The sequence below is a fragment of the Podarcis raffonei genome, chromosome 1 (genome assembly GCF_027172205.1).
Source record: "Podarcis raffonei isolate rPodRaf1 chromosome 1, rPodRaf1.pri, whole genome shotgun sequence".
Taxonomy (NCBI): Eukaryota; Metazoa; Chordata; class Lepidosauria; order Squamata; family Lacertidae; genus Podarcis; species Podarcis raffonei.
The window spans coordinates 88,743,434-88,762,395 of record NC_070602.1 but is presented as its reverse complement, the minus strand read 5'-3'; the positions used below and the strand labels follow the sequence as shown (position 1 = coordinate 88,762,395).

The following is an 18,962-nucleotide window of genomic DNA, read 5'->3' as shown; positions in this document are numbered from 1 at the left end:
GGTAAACAGCATTTCCGTGCGCTGGTCTGGTTCGCCAGAAGCGGCTTAGTCATGCTGGCCACATGACCCGGAAAAACTGTCTGCGGACAAACACCAGCTCCCTTCGGCTAGTAAAGCGAGATGAGCGCCGCAACCCCAGAGTCATTTGTGACTGGACTTAACTGTCAGGGGTCCTTTACCTTTACCTTTAAGTTCAAAACATGAATGAAACTGAATTTCTTCCCCATCCCTAACTTCTAAAACTATCCCTCAGAGGTGTCTGCCCACCGCAACTCTTTTATAAATGGAGCCATTAAATGGCTGCTAAGTTGTAAGGCTGCAAAATTAGCTTGGAAGTGAAGCATTGTCACTAATACATTGCAAAACAATTTAACGAGCTCTTAGGATATTTGGCTTTTGCTGGCTTAAATTAACTTTTTTCCAGGTTAATGTAATGCAAGGAACATTAGTTGTCCTTCAGCTGCTCTACCTCAGCTTGGTCTGAAACTTATCCAAGAGTGTAATGAAATAATAAAGCTGTGTGTGTTGGGAGGGAGATGAAGGGAGAGCTTGTGGGAGAACTGTTTCCTCATTCACTCCACACACATACAATTCCAGGGAGACCTAATTAATTAAAGAGAGAGAGGTGGAAAATAGGACATGGATGTGTTAATGTTATTCTGTGTTGCAATGAGGAAAGCGAGCAAGGCCTGTTTACATAGTCTACGAATCGCAGCCTGTCCGGCTGGGCCCTTTCCACAATTATTTCTGAAGCAGAGGTACAATGCAAGGAAGCATGCAATTCAACTGAGGCAGCACCTGCAGTCCCATAATAGCCAATTAATTCCTTTGCAAAGAAGTACTCTACCACTGCTGAGATCGGGGATTACATCTCCAAGCAGACAGAGGAGGTTGCAGGTCCTTTGAGTTGCTACAATGCTACACTTTCACACACCAACCAAATTTCACATGTTAACAGTGACAACAAATGTTCAAAAGCACCTACATTTTTATCAAGCAGTTGTGCTCTCTCTGTGTGTGTTCAAATACTGCATCATAGAATTCCTTAATGCCTTAAATTTTGCAAGGCCCCACAATGTACTCCCCCCCTTCTCTGCCCTCACACTGGTTCCCCAACCCAGTGCATATTTCATTTTGTTGCTGTGTACTGACTTCCTCACTTCCAGAGCCTTAGCTGTTGTCTTTCCTCCAGAGCTGGTAATGCCTTTCATTTGGAGTGCTGTGCTCTCCTGCTTGCCAGTCAGAATGATCCACCTTCCTCTCTCTGTACACTGTTCCAGGGGTTCTCCCAATCCCACTCCACCCCAAGCCAATTTCAGGAGGCACGAGGGAGGGGGAGGGGAGAAAAACCCCAATCCACAAGCAGAAGCCTTTGAGGCTTCTGCTGATGAGATTCATTGGTTCAATCCCATCCACTGTGCTTTTAGTGAATGCTCCCCATCTAGTCCAGCCAGTCCAGCACAGGGTTAACTTTTGTTTTGTGAAAGTTGTAGCCAGTTTCTAGTTGAGACAGTCTGTTGGAAGGAAGGCACATTATGATTACAGAACCCTCCTCAAAAAAACCAAACCAAAACCACCACCCTCTGATACTCCCACTCCATTTCCTCCTTGTTTCTTTTGGTATATTATTCCATGTCTTTTTCTTTGGACTTCTGTGAAACCAGCCCATTTAAAAAGCACTCTTTCCCTTCCTCCCTTTCTGTCTATCTTCTCCTTTTTTTTCACAGCAAGATTCTCTTTATATTTTAGACAATTGTAAAAAACATAGGCTGCAGTTCCAAACACATTTTTCGTTAAGTGCACACAGCATATGAGCCCGGGGGGGGGGGGAAGCATCTCTTTTGGGAGTGAAAGAGAATGATAATTTGTACCCATCAGCAGATCCATTTCATCCAGAGTTAGCATGTTATCCGTGTGATTTACTGTGGGTTGTTTTGTTTTCCCTTTCTTACACAAAACTTTTTATGAGCAGTTTTAGTGACACGCAGGGTGGCAAATCTCTGTGGCTTAAAGAGGGAAGGCTCAGCAAGAGTCTTTCAAGTGGCACAGCAAGCTGCAACTCCCACTGCTAAAATGCAGTGTGTTGTCAGAGGCACTTTAGTGGATTAGCAAACTCCTTTTAAAAGTTAGCGTGCATTTGCTTCGCCTCCCCTCCTTCATCCCCTTTCAAAGCGCTACAGAACCCAATTATAGAAAAATACTGGCAACCATCAGGCCAGCTTTTTCGTTCTAAACCTGTAATGTGCAACTTGTACTAAATTTGCCACCGCCAAAAAAGACCTAATTGGGTTGGGGGAGGCAGAAGGTTAGAAAGAAGGCTTTCTGCATCAGAATTCAGATCTCACGGGGAGTGAGCCTAATGCAGCTGTAATAGTAACAGTAGGAAGTAACCATAACTAGTGAACATTTACAAGGTGCAGATGAAGGAGAGTAGTATCCATGCATCTGTGCAGTCAATGGTATGGTAAGTCTTTAAAGGGTGTATAGGATAAAAGTGTCACAGCTGTAAAGTATTCTATCACTTTTATGATGAGATGATTGAATTGGAGGCTGGCTGCTGCTTGGCCAGAGGCAGCACCAAAGGGAGGGAGAAGGAAGGAGAGCTCTTTCCTGTCATGGCCGCCCTGAGAGCTGCCTCACACCAATATTTTCTTGCTGTTTAAAATCAAAAATCTAAACAGTGGGGGGGGGCATCTTAGATAGTTTTATAAAGTGTATCTTAGGTGGTTTTTAAGTGGGGATAGACAAATTCATGGAGGATAATGCCATCAATAACTGCTGGTGATGATGGTGACATGGAACTTCCAGATAGAGGCAAGATGCCAATTGCTGGCAAACATGAACAGGAAAAGACTATTGAGTTCATCTCCGGTTCCAGACTTCCATAGCCATAATGGTTTGCCATTGTGTGAAACAGGATGCTACTGTAAATAGCCCTTTGATTTGATCTAGCATGGTTCTTCTTATGTTCTTATTTCCTCGTTTGCACTGAAAAGCTTGGTTTATATAGAGAAAGAGGTGTATTTTCTGCAATGTCTCCATCCCTTCCTGTTTTCTGTCCTCCCCGCAAGATAAGCATGTGTTGGTTTCATTATTTGATAATGTGCTAGCTATTAAAGCACAGGAGTTTGGTGTGTTTGGATGGTGTTTGTGACTAACCTTTGGTCTCCATAATAGTTCAAAGCTCAACCCTGTAGCAAATTTAATTGCTGGCCATCTCTGCACAGTTGTTCTTTTCCTTCTCTTTCCTTAGTTGTAAGGAAAGGCACAATACTTTGTTGCAGAGCCTTTTTTAAAAGTTTCCTTTTACCCTATTCAAGAAGCTGGTAGCTAAAAAGTAGCTAAATCAGTTCTGTTTTATGCTTAAAATAAAAGAAAGGGCTATCGGCTTTACACTGCACTAAAATAGAAGGCCAATTTTGCCTCTCCATCAGGCATGTTTCTTCAAGGTCAGCACTTAATAGCAGAGAATCTGCCTTAGTATCTAGCAGTTTTGAGAGTTCTGTCGTTCTGGAGGATTGCAGTGCTGGTGCCCAGACAACAGTACTATCTTTAGTCCAGTGATATCACTTATCTGGATGGATAAACAACTCGTGTGCTTTGTTGACCCATGTTGACTCAGAAAGTGTGAAGACTGGGAATTTTGCAAGTAATGCCAGCAAACCAAATTCTAGGGAGGATTGTTGCCATACCTGCTTCTTAGCCATAATTGGAAAACATCAGAATTGCATCTGTCTCGCTTATGGTAGCAGTTGAAGCCTACATTGTCCTCAGCACCAGTTTGGTATATGTCTCATTGTTTAAAAGTACCCTTTTTGGAATACACACACACACACACACACACACACACACTCCAGTATCTATAGGGAAATGCACCAGATGCTGTTGTTGACTTTTCCCTCTTTTCTCATCTTTCCCTCATTTTGTTTCACTTAACAGAAGATAAGATCTGGACTGTAGTCCAGCACAACAATACTGAGCTGACTCGAGTCCATGGGGCAGATCCCGAGAAACCATATGCCATGAGCTTCAACTACAACAGCAGCATGGAGCAGCTGGAGGCCATGATAAATAGTGCCGAATACTGTGAACAGGAGACAGCTTACCACTGCAAAAAGTCACGTCTGCTCAACACTCCAAGTAAGTGTCATAAAGTGAAATGTTTCCTCTTTAGCTACTGGTGCTTGCACAGTTAAGATTTGACAGTGCTACAGTAAAAAAGAAAAAGAGAAGAAGAAAATCAGAAGAGAAGTAGAACACAAAGTCAGGTTCCTCTCTGCTTTCTTATGCACACACAGGCTAGTGTTATACTGGATATTTCCATTTGAAAAGAAGCAGAGTACCACCATGTATGGCTATACTACAGAAAGAGATGCAGCACATCTGTGGTAGAAAAATATCTGCAAAGAGATCATGGCATGATGTATCCTTGTTCGCCACATCTGTGGATGTCAGAGAATTCTGACAAAATTGGAGAAGGAAGCTGCAGTTCATGTGTTCATCTGTGGTCAGGAACAGAAATCAATTTGTTCACATCATTGTCCAGAAACAATACATAATTAGTTACTTTATTTTAAATAATTTCCACATTTTTTTAAACATTGAAATGAATGCAAGTTACATAAATTGTTATGGAAGTTAATCAACCTTCATTAAATATCGGGCAATAAGATGAACAGCATAGTATTTGGCAAAAACTGAACTGCAGCAGAACAGAAACAGCACTGGTGGTAACAAATACAGTTTGGAATTCTTCATTCCTTTCATTTATTATATTTCTTTGCTACTTTTCAGCCACATGAGTCACAAAGCAGCTTACATACAATAAATAATAGCACAGTAGAACATCACAGTTACAGCATAAATGATAAAATAATTAACAAATCATCAGTAAAACAATTACAAATCATCAGCGAAACAGACACCTTCTATAAAGCACTATTAACAAAACAACTTAAGAAATAGGCTAAACAGCACAGCCACAAGAAAAGTCATATTATAAAATTCACAAAGCATTACAGCATTCATAATCCACGGAACAATATTAGCAGCATTAACAAACTAACAACCAAAAGCAAACTAAGCACTGTTGAATTTGCTAACATATTTTACTTCCCTAGCCACTTCATGTTGCAATTAGCACAGATGTTATTGTTGTTAACACCAAATGATGAGTGTGTGTATATATATATATTTTAGGTGGAAATGCATTGGAAAACATACAGAGATGTGTTTTTAGGGAAATATTTACAAAATGTGTGCAAAATGCATACAGTTTAAATGCATTTTAGTGCATTTTTTAAAAACCCACAAAAAGGGAAATGTGCTCTGATTGGGTGTATGTGAAACGGACACAAAACTCAAATATGCTGCTCATTCTTAGTTTGCTGATGATCTGGAAAGGGTTAGTCTCCTCCAGTAACTCTTGTTTATATGATGAATCAGAGAAGCAGGTGTATTTTGTGAGAACACAACCAACACATTAGTGATGCGACCAATTTCCCCAACCAAATCCATTTTTGTTTATGCCCCCTCCTTGTGTGTTTAATTATGTTTAGCCCAGGGCAATGGAAGTTAGAAAGATATGGAATATGCACATAAATAAGCCATGTGAACTGTGGGAAATTGCAAGGTATCTGAGACAGCTTGTCCTCAGTTGTGTGCAAGAGGCCTTTAAATTAAAGAGAAACCCTGGAGCATTGTGCATGTCCATGATTAGAATGCATTGTTGCATTCAGCGGTTAAGTAAAGAGGAAAAAGTCTGTCTTCAAATCCCTAATATTACAGCATTGTAAAATAGTCTTAGTTGTGTATGGTCTTTTTCCTGGCCAACTTCTGTTAGGTTGCAATGTATTTTCTGAGAAATATTTTAACTTAATTTTGATTTCTGCTTCCATATATAGATTAGCTTCTCTAAGATCGCCTCATCTCCTGCATTGCAGAGGGTTGGACAAAGTGACCTTTGAGGTCACAATTCTATCATTCTATAATCTTTCAAAGGAAACCTGTGCTTATGGAATCCATGCCATAAACTGTTGCAGACCTCTTAGGATTGTTTCCAGTTGCCCTCTGTTGTTGACTTTAGAGATCAGCAGGCAGTTCGGTGCTTTCCTCAGAAATGTATTGGTTCCTTCAAGTATTCCATTAGATGAATCAAAAACTTTCAGAGACCACAAGAATGCAAGAAGTAGAGATGTGCTAGAAATTTCAAAGAATTCTTTTTTGACCATTCATTAGCTTGGTGGGGGCAATAAATTTCTCCAAATGTTTTATGAAAAAGCTGCTGCTAAGCCTTTTGGAATGGCTAGGGTTCCTTTTCTATCTCTTGCTTTTTTAACTAAAACACACACACACAAAACCAGTGCTGCCCAGATCTCTAACTTGGGGTCTGCTCAAAGCAGTAGGAGAACCAGGATTCCAGATCTCCACACCCCTAGGAGCTGTCAGATCTGGACATCCCTGCCTTGAGATTTGAGGCCTCCACACCAGTTCCCTGGGTTTCTGTCACTCGCAGGGCTATAGGACCAGACGGTGATGGAGAGTCAGGCAGGGTATCTGCGTAACACATGAATTTAAGGGCCAGGCCAATAGCATTGCAGGACCTGAGGGGCAGAGGCTAAGCACTGTTTTTCTTCATGGGATGCCCATTGGGATGCCCTACTTGTCTTCAGTTAGCTTTTCTGTCTGTACAGACCAGGCTTTTTGGACCACACAGAAACTTGTACCATTACCCTTTTCCTACCTACTTCTCCAGAAAGGTGAAACCAAATTGGCCATTAGTCATTCATATTCTAGACAACATTACTTGAATCATTTTAATGCCTTCTAGCTTGGAACCATTTGTACTCATGTTCAGTGGAGTAACTAATTCGATATTGGATGGACTGTTTAGGAACATGAGGGCTCAGGATTTTCCAAGGGCAACGAGAAATATCTCCTGGAGAATACTTATATAAATCGCTGCTATTCGGTTGAGTTGCCATTCCCACTAAAAGGGATGGGATGAGATGGTCTTCTGTTTCCTGCAAAGAGGGAGGCCACCATTTTGTTTTCACTTTGTCCTTCTCCTTTTGGAAAGAGATTGGTTCTGATGGATCTCAGGGGGGACTCTTGTGGGTTATTGGTGTGACAAGCCGATCCTGCCCCTATTTGGCCCTTTCCACAATCAGGAAAGCATTTTCTTGCTCATTGTCAGAACCTGCTATCACCATGCTTCCTCTTTTCCAATATTTTCCACGGGGTTCAAAATGTAGAGCCAGGCCAGTGAGAGGTGTGGCCTGGAGATGGAAGAGGAGAATACCAAGGCCAGACAGAACAGAGACCTGAACAGTCATATTTGGCCCTGAGTTCTATGGTTCCTCACTCCTGATCAAGTGATGTATAGAAGAGCTTGCATTATCCACCTCCAGCACAGAAACCATGTTAGTGAGTTGCAAGTTACTCTGCCTATCTCTGACAATCACTGGTGCGATTCCCTCATGTGTGGAGGGAGCTTATGCATGTATGTCAGTATGCAGAGGGTCTGTTTACATGGCTGCCAAATACACAGAGGATCATAGTCATACTGTATGTCCACAGGTCACACAATAAGAAACTTATGGAATGTTACTCTTTAATCCAAGTAGACCATTTTTTCACACCTCTCTTGTTTTCAATGTTGCTAAAGGTGGGACTCTATGCACTTAAGCTTCTGTGTGTGATTACTGTATTTGATCAACTCTTCTGTCCATGGAGATCTGTTCACATGGGTAACTAATGAAGGGGATGAAGGTTTCAGTTAAACCAGTAGCAAAGAGAAGACAGTGGCGGAGAGTAGCCACCACTGAGTTTGTGGCTCAGCTGGAATTTGAATCAGGGAGTTTCAGCTCATCATTCATTATATTAATATGTAAATTGCTTTTAAGCATCATGCTCAGATATCATTGTTGTAACCTGGTCCTACAAGACTTTTAGAGTGCTGTCAAGTGGACTCATTTTCCCCACACAAGCCAGTGTGTAATTAAGCACCTGGAAGCTGAAAATTGCTTTTTCTGCAATTATCTTACAAACTGGCCATGTGAACCCATGTGAACCCATGTTGAACAGCACATGTATTTGATTAAACTAATGCCTTCTGTAAGCCAAGATTCCAATATATTTATTTAGCGCTAGTGGTCACATTGAAAATACATAATGAATCAAGGGTTCACAAGCAATTAAGTACCGGTATATAATGGATATAAGATGCTTTTTCTTTTTTCCAAATTAGGTCAGTTAAAAAAAAAATAGCTTACATAGTGCACTTAATTTATAATATTTTTGTTATGAATTTTTCTTTATCCTTTATCAATGTATAATCTGAAATATATTGAAGTAAATTCTCATAACTTCTCCCCAAAATTGAAAGTACACCAATATTTGAAAGCATAATGAAAACAGCCCATTGTCTAACAAACAACCAGACCCTTGCTTTTCTCTCCGCCTTTACCACATAGTGGCATGATGCTTTCAAACCTGCTCTTGAAATGTAAGGTCTAGCAGTTTACTTTAAAAACTGAAAGCTCAGATACCCTTGATGATAAAGGCCCCAGGTGCTGTAGAAGTACTTCACAATATTCATGCGACAACAGAACCCATTCAATCAGGCCCTGCTCTAAGAACTGTGTAGTCTTCATGTTACTAATGTTGGTAGTGGAGGAAAAAGTGAAAGCTCATTCTTACTCATCAACAGTGCAGAACACCTAGTAATTGTGGGTGGCAACAGAACTCCAGTTTAGTAGAGAAAATCCCAGACTACTAACAGTCATCACAGTTTCTACTAATTAGCAGGTAATTAGCAGTTGGGGGAGAATAAAAAGATGAGGATTATGTCTTCAAGACAAAGCTGGAAATATCTGTGAACGGGTGTATATATCCATTTTAAATTACACTGCTTCAAAGTTTGCCTGCTGGAATCAGGCACTGTTTCCTCCCTTCATGTGGTGTAGTAGCTTTTTGCCTTCTTTTTCCCCTCTCTCTTTTTTTTTTTAAAAAAAATATTAAGCAACTTCAACAATACATACTAACATAAATTCACAAATATCCACATAAGAAAGGGAAGAGCAGGAGGAATGGGACTGGCGCAAGGAATGAAAGAAAATATAGTATTCTCTGCAGTATAGAAGGTGACCACAGATGAAGATGGGACATTGCACAGGTGCTTGGACTGCTATACAGTGGTACCTCAGGTTACAGATGCTTCAGGTTGCAGATGCTTGAGGCTACAGACTCCGCTAACCCAGAAATAGTGCTTCAGATTAACAACTTTGCTTCAGGATAAGAACAGAAATCGTGCTTCGGTGGTGCGGCAGCAGCAGGAGGCCTCATTAGCTAAAGTGGTGCTTCAGGTTAAGAACAGTTTCAAATTAAGTTCTTAACCCAAGGTACCACTGTATCTGCTTAACCCAAGGTACCACTGTATCTGCTTAAATGCCAACAACTTTGTTCCTCTTCTCTTTTTGCTGGCCTGTGAATTTTTAGAATAATGCGTTTCACAGGGCAAAATGAAACCATTCTTCCATCCGTCTTTTATCATGGATGTGGCATGAAAGCATACACATACAAAACAAAAAACAAACAAAAAAACAGTAAATAGTAATTTTATTATTGCTTTAGGGTCTGCTTCAAAATGTAATCTCCACGTTATCAATCTAGATGCGTCAGTTGCCACTATCAAAAGTCATGCCATTGCCATATAAAGCAATAAGGACCTTGGTCTCCTGTCTTCTGAGAATGGTTTGTGAATGTCAGGTACCTCTTCTGCACTGTTATTGTTACCCGGATAATTAGAATCTTCATTCTGAGACTGATTGACTAGGAATTTGTTATCCTATGATGCTGCCTCATTTCTTCCACTAGTCAGAATCGCAATGTTGATGCTTCCTTGGGTTAAAAACCACAGCACCATTCTATATTTAGAACATTCAGGACAAGGATAATTGAAGCACAGGTGTCATTCCATGATGAAAAGCTTCCAGCAGTGGGGTACAAGAAGGAACGTTTGTACCTACATAAGAAAATGCAATTGACTGTTCCAAAAATTCTGAGGTTATAGAGATTTAAAATCCATCTAGTCAATGCTGTCTATTCTTGCATAACACTCCATATCTTGCACTGTGTATCAGATCATGGGTAGGCAAGCTAAGGCCCGGGGACCAGATCTGGCCCAATTGCCTTCTAAATCCGGTCCGCGGACAGTCCGGGAATCAGCGTGTTTTTACAAGAGTAGAATGAGTCCTTTTACTTAAAATGCATCTCTGGGTTATTTGTGGGGCATAGGAATTTGTTCATTCCCTCCCCCAAAAAATCTAGTCTGGCCCCCCACAAGGTCTGAGGGACAGTGGACCAGCCCCCTGCTGAAAAAGTTTGCTGACCCCTGTATTAGATAGTGTCTTCCAGAATGAGGTATGGCATGAACAAAGAGTGAACAAAGTCCTCTAGATATTGTTGGACTAGCATGACTAGTGGTCATAGTTGACCAACAACATCCGACAGGCACTATGTGACTACGCTTGTTCTAGGAAGTCTATCATTTACTGTAGCCTTCCTTCTAGAAGTCCTTTCCACCATCTTTTTCTTCCTTAGATCTACAGCTTCCTGATACATCTTTTCTCTTTGCTCGCCAAGACTGCTGCTTTCCTCTGCTTCTACCTACCATTCTATATGCATGCATGGCTTAAGTCTTCACTTTGGTTTGCTTTCTGTATTTATTCATTCTTGATATGACTTTGCCCTGCTGCTGCAGGTGTGACACAGAAATGTCTGATTAGACTGTTGGCATAAAGCTGCTTGCCATTCCTCTGTTGCTGGATGTAAAATTAATTGATAACTTCAAATTTATATTGCAATTCTATCAATTTGTCAAATAAAGTAGGAACTTCCCAAGACATACTTCAAGGTTTACTTTATTGATTTTCTCCCCCCCCCCCATTCACATAAAGTACTCACAATCTAATCAAATTGAAACAATATATGTGGACCAATATATGTCTCTAACCATATATCTCTGTTATTGTTCAAAAAATAAATAGAGCTCATTTTTCCTACAAATTTGTCCAAGGCCTACCTTCCGTCTTGTATCCAAACAGTTTTGCTATTATTCTAGTGTCCCGTTTTTTATAATACACTCCTGTTAAAATACTGGATTTTCAGTATACCCCTCTTTAGTTATGCACAGTAGATTGAACTAAACATGCAGTGGAAAAAGACTATTCCCCCCCCCACCAAATTTGAATGAAAATTGCAGGCATGCTCTACCCCTTTTGAGGGCATGAAAACTGTCAAATTTTAGGCAGATAAGTGAAGCGATTCCCACATGGAAAGATATTACCACTTTGGGGGTACAGAATAAAAATCATGTGGTCCAAATTTTGGAAACACTGAAGAAGCAGAACAACTTAGCAGGTTGGAACCTCTCAGGTGGGCCTCATTGCCATTCTAAGAGAACAAAGGAGGCATTCATAGTGAGTTCCGGCACCTCTGTCATAGCTGTCAACCGTCCCTTATTTGGCAGGAAACTCCCTTATCCCAGCGCCGTTTTCCGCTGCTGTCCCGGATTGATGATGTCCCTTAAATTTCTGGGGTTTCATGCCCGCCCGGCTTGGGAGGGAAGCAGCGGCTCGGGGTCCTCCACCATCTCCGTCTCTCCCTTTTCCCCCTCAAGGGTGCGTCATGAGGAGATGGGTGGCGGCAGGCGGGCAGGCAGTCCCTCTCTTGCAAGACTTCCGCCGCGCTGCCAGGGGAAGCCGGAGGCAGCGGCGGCTGAGGAAGCGGCCTGAGGGAGGAGGAAGAGGAGGGGATGGGGAGGGACGCAGAAGGGCAGCGCTTCAGCGGCCGCGGCAGCACTGCAACTGCCTCATGCTGGGTTCACAGGCGGTGTGGGCGAGAGTCTCTCTCCCTCCCTTCCTCTGTCTCGGGCGAGGAAGGACCAATGGAACTCCTCACACCAGGACGACGGCAGCCCCGACGTGCTGCTAAGCATACCCTCCAACCAGTGCAGCATCTTAATGTAGTGATTTCCCCCTCTGCATCCCTTTCATAACTCTATTTTTATAAATCATTTGTCCATCCATAGTTCACATTTTTACTACAAGTTTTCTGTCAATCCTACCAATGTATGTAACTCTTTACAATAGCTTTTCAAATAAATTATAAACTTTCTCCCTTCTTTATTAAAGAGGTCCTCTTCCTGGTTTCTAATTCTGCCTGTAAGCTTTGCCCCTTAGGATCATCTAGTCCAACCCCCTGCAAAACACACAGTGGCGTAGCGTGGGGGGTGCAGGGGGGGCTGGCCGCACCGGGCGCAACATCTGGGGGTTAGGGTTAGGGGGCGTAAATCCATGGGTTAAGGGGCGCAAATCCACAGGTTAGGGGGCACAAATTACTTGCCTTGCCCCGGGTGCTGACAACCCATGCTACGCCACTGAAAACACAGTCAGTCGCAGCTAAAGCAGCATGGCTCCATGAGTGCTGGATTTCTGTATAAGCTAAGCAAAATCCCTTATTTTGGCTGCTGATCTCTTATTTTCGAGGCTGCTGGTCCCTTATTTTCAAATCTGTAAGTTGACAGCTATGACCTCTGTTTCTATAAAAATAGCTCTGCAAAAGACTATCTCAGATCACCCCAATTTGCCTCATTATTTGGGATCCACACAAAGCCAATGTACATACCTGATATATACTGTAAGATTGTTTTTTTTCATTAAAAAGTGAAAAAAAAAAATTTAAATAGCAGCTGGCAAACATAGTCCTAGTAATGTATATTAGTGCTGATCCTTCATGCTAAATATCCAACAACCAGAAATGAGGAGGCAGTTCTTCTTCTTTTTTAATGGTCCTATTGGCTGACAGCTAACTACTGTTAGAAAAAGGATGCTAGACTGACAGTCCTGAAATCAATGCACTGAAGTTAGTTACATCAGTTTACTTTTTGTGGGTCTTCTCTGAATAGGGCTTATGTGTAACCACACACACACACACACACACACACACACACACATAGCATGAGCAAAATAAAGGCATATTCTGTCCTGCACATGCATGCCGTCCTAAAATAAACAGTTGTGATAAAATTGGTTCCTGGGACATGTGAAGAAGATCTTTTTTCAGCATGCATGCTGTGAGAGAAGAATACGTATGGCTTCACTCCAGCTCTGAGTGTCCCTGGTATTTGATCTACCATGTGGCAATTATTTTGTGAAGTGAGTCATTTGGCAGAAGCTGTGGTGCACATCACAAGTTAGGCCATCTGAAAGAGAGAGACGAGTGAGGCAGAGTGCTTATAGTACCTAAAATAAAATAAAAATGTGTTCAAGGCAGGCAGCCCAGCAGTGTTTGTGTTTCTCAGTGTGGAGTGAACCTTTCTGTCCAACAGTGGGGATTCACACATTTTCCCACAAGTGTTTTGCCAAAGAGCTGTTTCTTATGGGGTGAGTGGGAAATGAGAAAATTTAGCACTTAATATAAAAAGGGATGAACAAATCAGTCTCTTTCCAATCCATGCCTCTTTCACATATGCTCATTCATAAGTGGCGATGGAGAATAAATATGGTTCTCTTCACATTTTAAAGAGAACCCACCTAATTTGCATTTCCTGAAACAATATGCAAACTCTGAAATGCACCTTCACACTTTGGTAAAACAGTTCTCCAACAAAACAAAATGTGTACATGAATGATTATATTAGGGGAAGTGTGCATACAAGTGCCTATATTGGTGGAAATGATGCAGAAATGTGATATCTGGAGAAATTGCTTGCAAAAATATGTGTGTATGTCTGTGCACTAAAATATATTTTTTTAAAAATCGTGAATATTTTTTTTTAATTGCAAACTGATGCAGAAATGTGAATTTTAAGACTGAGAAAATGAGAAACCAAGAAACTCAAAGCATCCTTCCATATTCATAAGACTGTCCTGTATGATTTCGGCATTAATCTGTTGATTTTTTTCTAATCTACAGGAAAATATTCATTTAAATAATACATACATATATAATGTAAACAAAAAAATTCACATTTCTAAAACAGCAATTCTAAATACACTCACTTGGGAACATGCACCATTGAACACAATTGGGTTTAGTTTGGACAGATAACACACAGAAGGTTTAACGACAACAACAGGAGATGTCTAAGTTCCTGTCTACACATTGGCATGAAGCAGGTTAGAATTCACAAAGATCTGATTAGTTAATCAAACTTTTTCTCTGGGTGTTATCCATTTACAAGAATGTCCTGAATGAACAAGTGTTGCTTGTTCTTCGCTGTCCTGATGGTTAAAATTAAAGCATTTCTCAAGGAGTAGCCAATAACTATTTTATTTAAGAACAGTGTGTGCTTAAAAAACTAAAGGTACCCCTACCCGTACGGGCCAGTCTTGACAGACTCTAGGGTTGTGCGCTCATCTCACTCTATAGGCCGGGAGCCAGCGCTGTCCGCAGACACTTCCGGGTCACGTGGCCAGTGTGACAAGCTGCATCTGGAGAGCCAGCGCAGGACACGGAATGCCGTTTACCTTCCCGCTGGTAAGCGGGTCCCTATTTATCTACTTGCACCCGGAGGTGCTTTCGAACTGCTAGGTTGGCAGGCGCTGGGACCGAACGACGGGAGCGCATCCCGCCGCGGGGATTCGAACCGCTGACCATGCAATTGGCAAGTCCTAGGCGCTGAGGTTTTACCCACAGCGCCACCCGCGTCCCAAAGATCAATTAGCTTTAAGTGTGTGTGTAAAATGGGTGAGGTTTTTAAAAAGAGCTCTCACCAACAAGGTGATCCATAGATAGGTACATGTTTTTATCATTTCTCAAGGGAAGGCTCCCTAGGAAAATGCCTTGCAGTGGTTAAATGCTCTGCTTCAAGTATCTCATTTGTTTGCTCCCGGGTGATATTTTCATCTGGTCTGAGAAGCCTCCAGAAATTGCAGTCTTTGATATATGGCGTTGCTGGTGACAGAATATACTCAGAAAATAAATGTGGAGGATCCCTTAAGGCAAATAAATCTGGAGAGTTTGACTATACATGGAAAGAATCTTTCGCAATGTGCAACCTGCACACAATCCTGATACTTTACAGGAAAAAAAGAAAGAAATGGAAATGGTGGGGGAAGTCAGTTAAACCTAGAAAGTATCATGACTTGAAATCCCTTGACCTTTACTAAGTGCAGGGGTGGGAAGCTGATGGCCAACCCAATGTTGCTGAGATACAACTAGGGATGGATGAATTTGTCATTTTTTGTTTCTCTCAATTTCTCATTTTTCCTGTTCTTGATTTTCACATCAGTTTGCATTTTTTTTAATTAAAAAAATCAAGTCCACCTGAAAATTCAGCAGCATTTTTGTGTAAATTTATCCTAATACACACATCTTTGTATGCAATTTTGCCTAATATAACACTTTTGCAAAGTGGTTTTCCCTTATGTAATGTATATTATAACTTTAGAAATATATACACTTGTAACACTCTTTATCCTACCGTATGCATTTTTGTACACATTACTTGGCCTGAGAACTGCCTTACAAATTTTGCAGAAGTGTGAATTTTGAAGGATGGTGTCCATTTTGGTTTTTGTGTATAGTTTTGGAATGTGTGAATTAGATAGCTTAACCTTTAAATCAACTGCACCTAAGTGTCAGACAAAAGTCAAGGTCATGTCTATGGCCAATGTGTCCTGTGGAAATAATCCCCTGATGGCAAGGGCCTAGGGGGTTCCAGGGAGAGAAGCTGCCACTTTTTTCTTAAACCTTCCTAAGCAATAATGTAGAAATGTAGGAGAAGACGTCATGAATCAGTCCAAATGCCCATAGTCCTGCATCTCTTCCTCCTCATAGCAGCCAACAAGATGCATGTTAGAAGCCATATTGTCTTATGGAGTATTGTTAGAAAAGTAAGCAGTGAAGTGCTAATTTCAGCTCCCTGTAGGAAAGGGTTGCAGAATTAAAGAGGGAACAGCTAGGTTGTGCTTAGGGAAATAGTCAGGAGACTCAGAACATTTGATACAAATTGAGGCAAGGAAAGAGGAGCTGCCTTGGTCTGTTAACAGAAGGAGTGTCTCCACCACCACCGTTCTGCCCGGACGCTAAGATCCAGTGCTGAGGGCTTTCTTGTGGTTTCCTCACTGTGAGAAGCAAAGCTATGGGGAACCAGGCAGAGGGCCTTCTCGGTAGTGGTGCCCGCCCTGTGGAACGCCCTCCTATCAGATGTCAAAGAGATAAACAACTACCTGACATTTAGAAGACATCAGGGAAGTTTTTAATGTGTGACATTTTAATGTATTTTTAATCTTTGTTGAAAACCACCCAGAGTGGCTGGGGAAACCCAGCCAGGGGTACAAATAATAAATTATTATTATTATTATTATTATTATTATTATTATTATTATTATTATTACTGGGACAGGTTGCAGGAGCATTCAACCCCTAATATTACCCTCTCCTCTTCTTTCTATTTGCAAGAGCTGTTATGACTTTATGTACAATCAAATGCAATTTTGTCACACCAATATTCTTGCTCTTCCCCACTGCCAAGCCAGCTAATAGAGTGCAGAACTAGACATGAAGATGGAGATGTGAGATTGCATTTCACTGTCATCTTTGAACTTTCACAAATAGTAGCACCAGGAGGGAGGACTGGAGGGAGTTGATTCATTATTTTGCCAACAGTCTCCACATTTGCCATGATGCTGGGCCATAGACAGTTAAGAGAGCAAGTGCCTGAGTGGACAAAATCAGTCTATGATGGTGCACTACAGCCCAAGGAATCCACCAACTTGTAGCCCCAACTGGCTCACCAGATGAGGCAGAATGATGCAAATCTGAAGGCAAGGAGTTATAACTCTGACCAATTTAAGATTAGTTTAAAAATCAGAAACATCAGTGTATCATATTTGAAACATGTCTGGCTCACAAAATCTCTTAACATGCAATGTATGTAAATCAAAGTAAGTGTGTGTGTGTGTGTGTGTGTGTGTGCCTGTGGTTTTTATCTGACCATTTCAGTAAGCGTTTTGAAGTGCACATTTAACATCCTTCCCTGCTAAGTAATATTAATTTCCCATTGCACCAGATGTCCAGTTGCATACTCTCGTGCACTTTTAAGATATCACAAATATCTACAGAAAAAGTGACTATAAGGTATGTAATTGGACATGAGGAGTAGTTCATCCTTGCCCTTTGAATAAGAAAAGAGACAATGGGTTACAAATGTGATCAGTCACTCCCTACAGAATCCAAGGTTTCCTCTCAAGAACTCAACTGTGATTTTGTCAAGTCTCTAACTGCAATATGCTTATCACTGCAATAGTCTGAGAATTTTCTTTTCTCAAGAGAGAAAAAGCAAAATGGACAAACTGCTTTGGCAGATACAGCACTAAATTTATCAGAACTGTTATGACTTGGCCACCTTTTTGAGTTTGTGTGTCTTGGAGATCTTTTATATGTAATGATATGCAAACTTTATTTAAAAGGCGCTTTTCATCTTTTTTTTCTGTCTTGTTTTAAATATTTGTGAAACTAAGGAGTAGACAGTACCACTGCACAGAAAGTGCCTTGCAGCAATTTGTGGAAACTTTATTTGACTTTCATGAAGTATTTTTAAAAAATCAATAAAAGAAATTCACTTTTTTCAAATTGATTTTGGAATGATCTGATTGAGTCCTGCCAAGGAAAGTCTTTGGTGATCTGAAACAAAACGGATCATTCATATATATATATATATATATATATATATATATATATATCACAAGTCCCTTAGAGATTTTTGTTTAATGTATGCAAGACTGGGCAGATTGAAGGATGAAAACAAGGAACAACTTTGGAGTTTGGGTCTGTTTCAAAACTCTTTGATTCAAGAGGGATTGAAATCTTAATGTAGAAACATTTAGCCATGGGGGTCTTCCATCCTAAGATAAGTAGACCTCTACAGCAGTAGCACCAAGGACAGTCACTCTCATTTTATTCTGCCAAGTGAAAAATATTTCTGCAGGAACTATTATATGGGGCATTTACTCCTCTGTTTTGCTTAATTGTGCAAATCATGGTCCTGTGGGTTAGCTTCCAAAGTGATCCAGTCTGCAGTGGTCTGAGGTGATTCAGGTTGGTCCCAGGACTTTGGAAAGAAGTGGGGAGAGTTTTGTTGCAGTCATAGCTTGCTTTGATGACTTCTCATAGGCATCTAGTAGGCCACCATGAGAACAGGATACTGAACTAGGTGGACTCCTGAGTCAAGTGGACTTATACTTAAGGGGGTTGATTAGAACACTACTTCTGCCTAGTTCCATTAGACCAGAGCAGAGGTATAATGTATCTTCTATTACATCCTTATAGTCAGTTAACACTAAAGTATTTTAACATTATCCTCTACCAAAATATATTCTATAAACATGATATGATCTTGAAGAAATGTATATACCAGATGATTTTTACTTTGTTGAGGCTTGACAATACCCTGCCATGAATTATTTGTGAAAAGTGGCCAAGAAGTAGCATTTCTTCAGGAAGTGCTATGTGTTCCGATAGAGCCTGACCCCCCACAAACCACAGAAAACAATGGGGAGAGTTTTCTCTCTCCATTTACTTCAGTCTCTCTAGCATGTGATACTTAAAACTAAAGATTGATTTAAGAAAACAGCTAGATAGATTTTGGAAAAGCCTGTGGCTCAAATGGGAGTGATAATTTCTCTTAGCAGCAGAATCAAATGACATTTTCTTATTCCCAGTCATGTAGTGCATCGTATTTGGAGGGCACTAGGTTGGGGCGGGTTGGTATATCTGAACATTTCATTAATTGACAGTTTTGAATATTACACACAATATCCAAACACCTGTCAGGCCCAAAGACTGAGCTATCCTTCCTGAAACTGTACCATGTATTGAAAGGCCACCAGATCACATCATGCACTACCTGTCTCCTTATCATGGCTGAGGCATTTACTTTCTCATCCTCACTTCTC

At 40.9% G+C, this 18,962-nt stretch overlaps 1 protein-coding gene across 4 annotated transcripts in view; it reads left to right on the top strand.

The window, feature by feature from the left end:
* Positions 1-18,962, top strand: part of CNTNAP5 (contactin associated protein family member 5) — a 312,663-nt gene that overhangs the window by 213,213 nt on the left and 80,488 nt on the right. For all 4 annotated transcript variants that reach the window (XM_053402908.1, XM_053402895.1, XM_053402900.1 and 1 more), the window contains one exon: positions 3,940-4,140. In XM_053402908.1, coding sequence (XP_053258883.1) covers positions 3,940-4,140 — 201 coding nt within the window. The remainder of the gene's footprint in view (positions 1-3,939; positions 4,141-18,962) is intronic.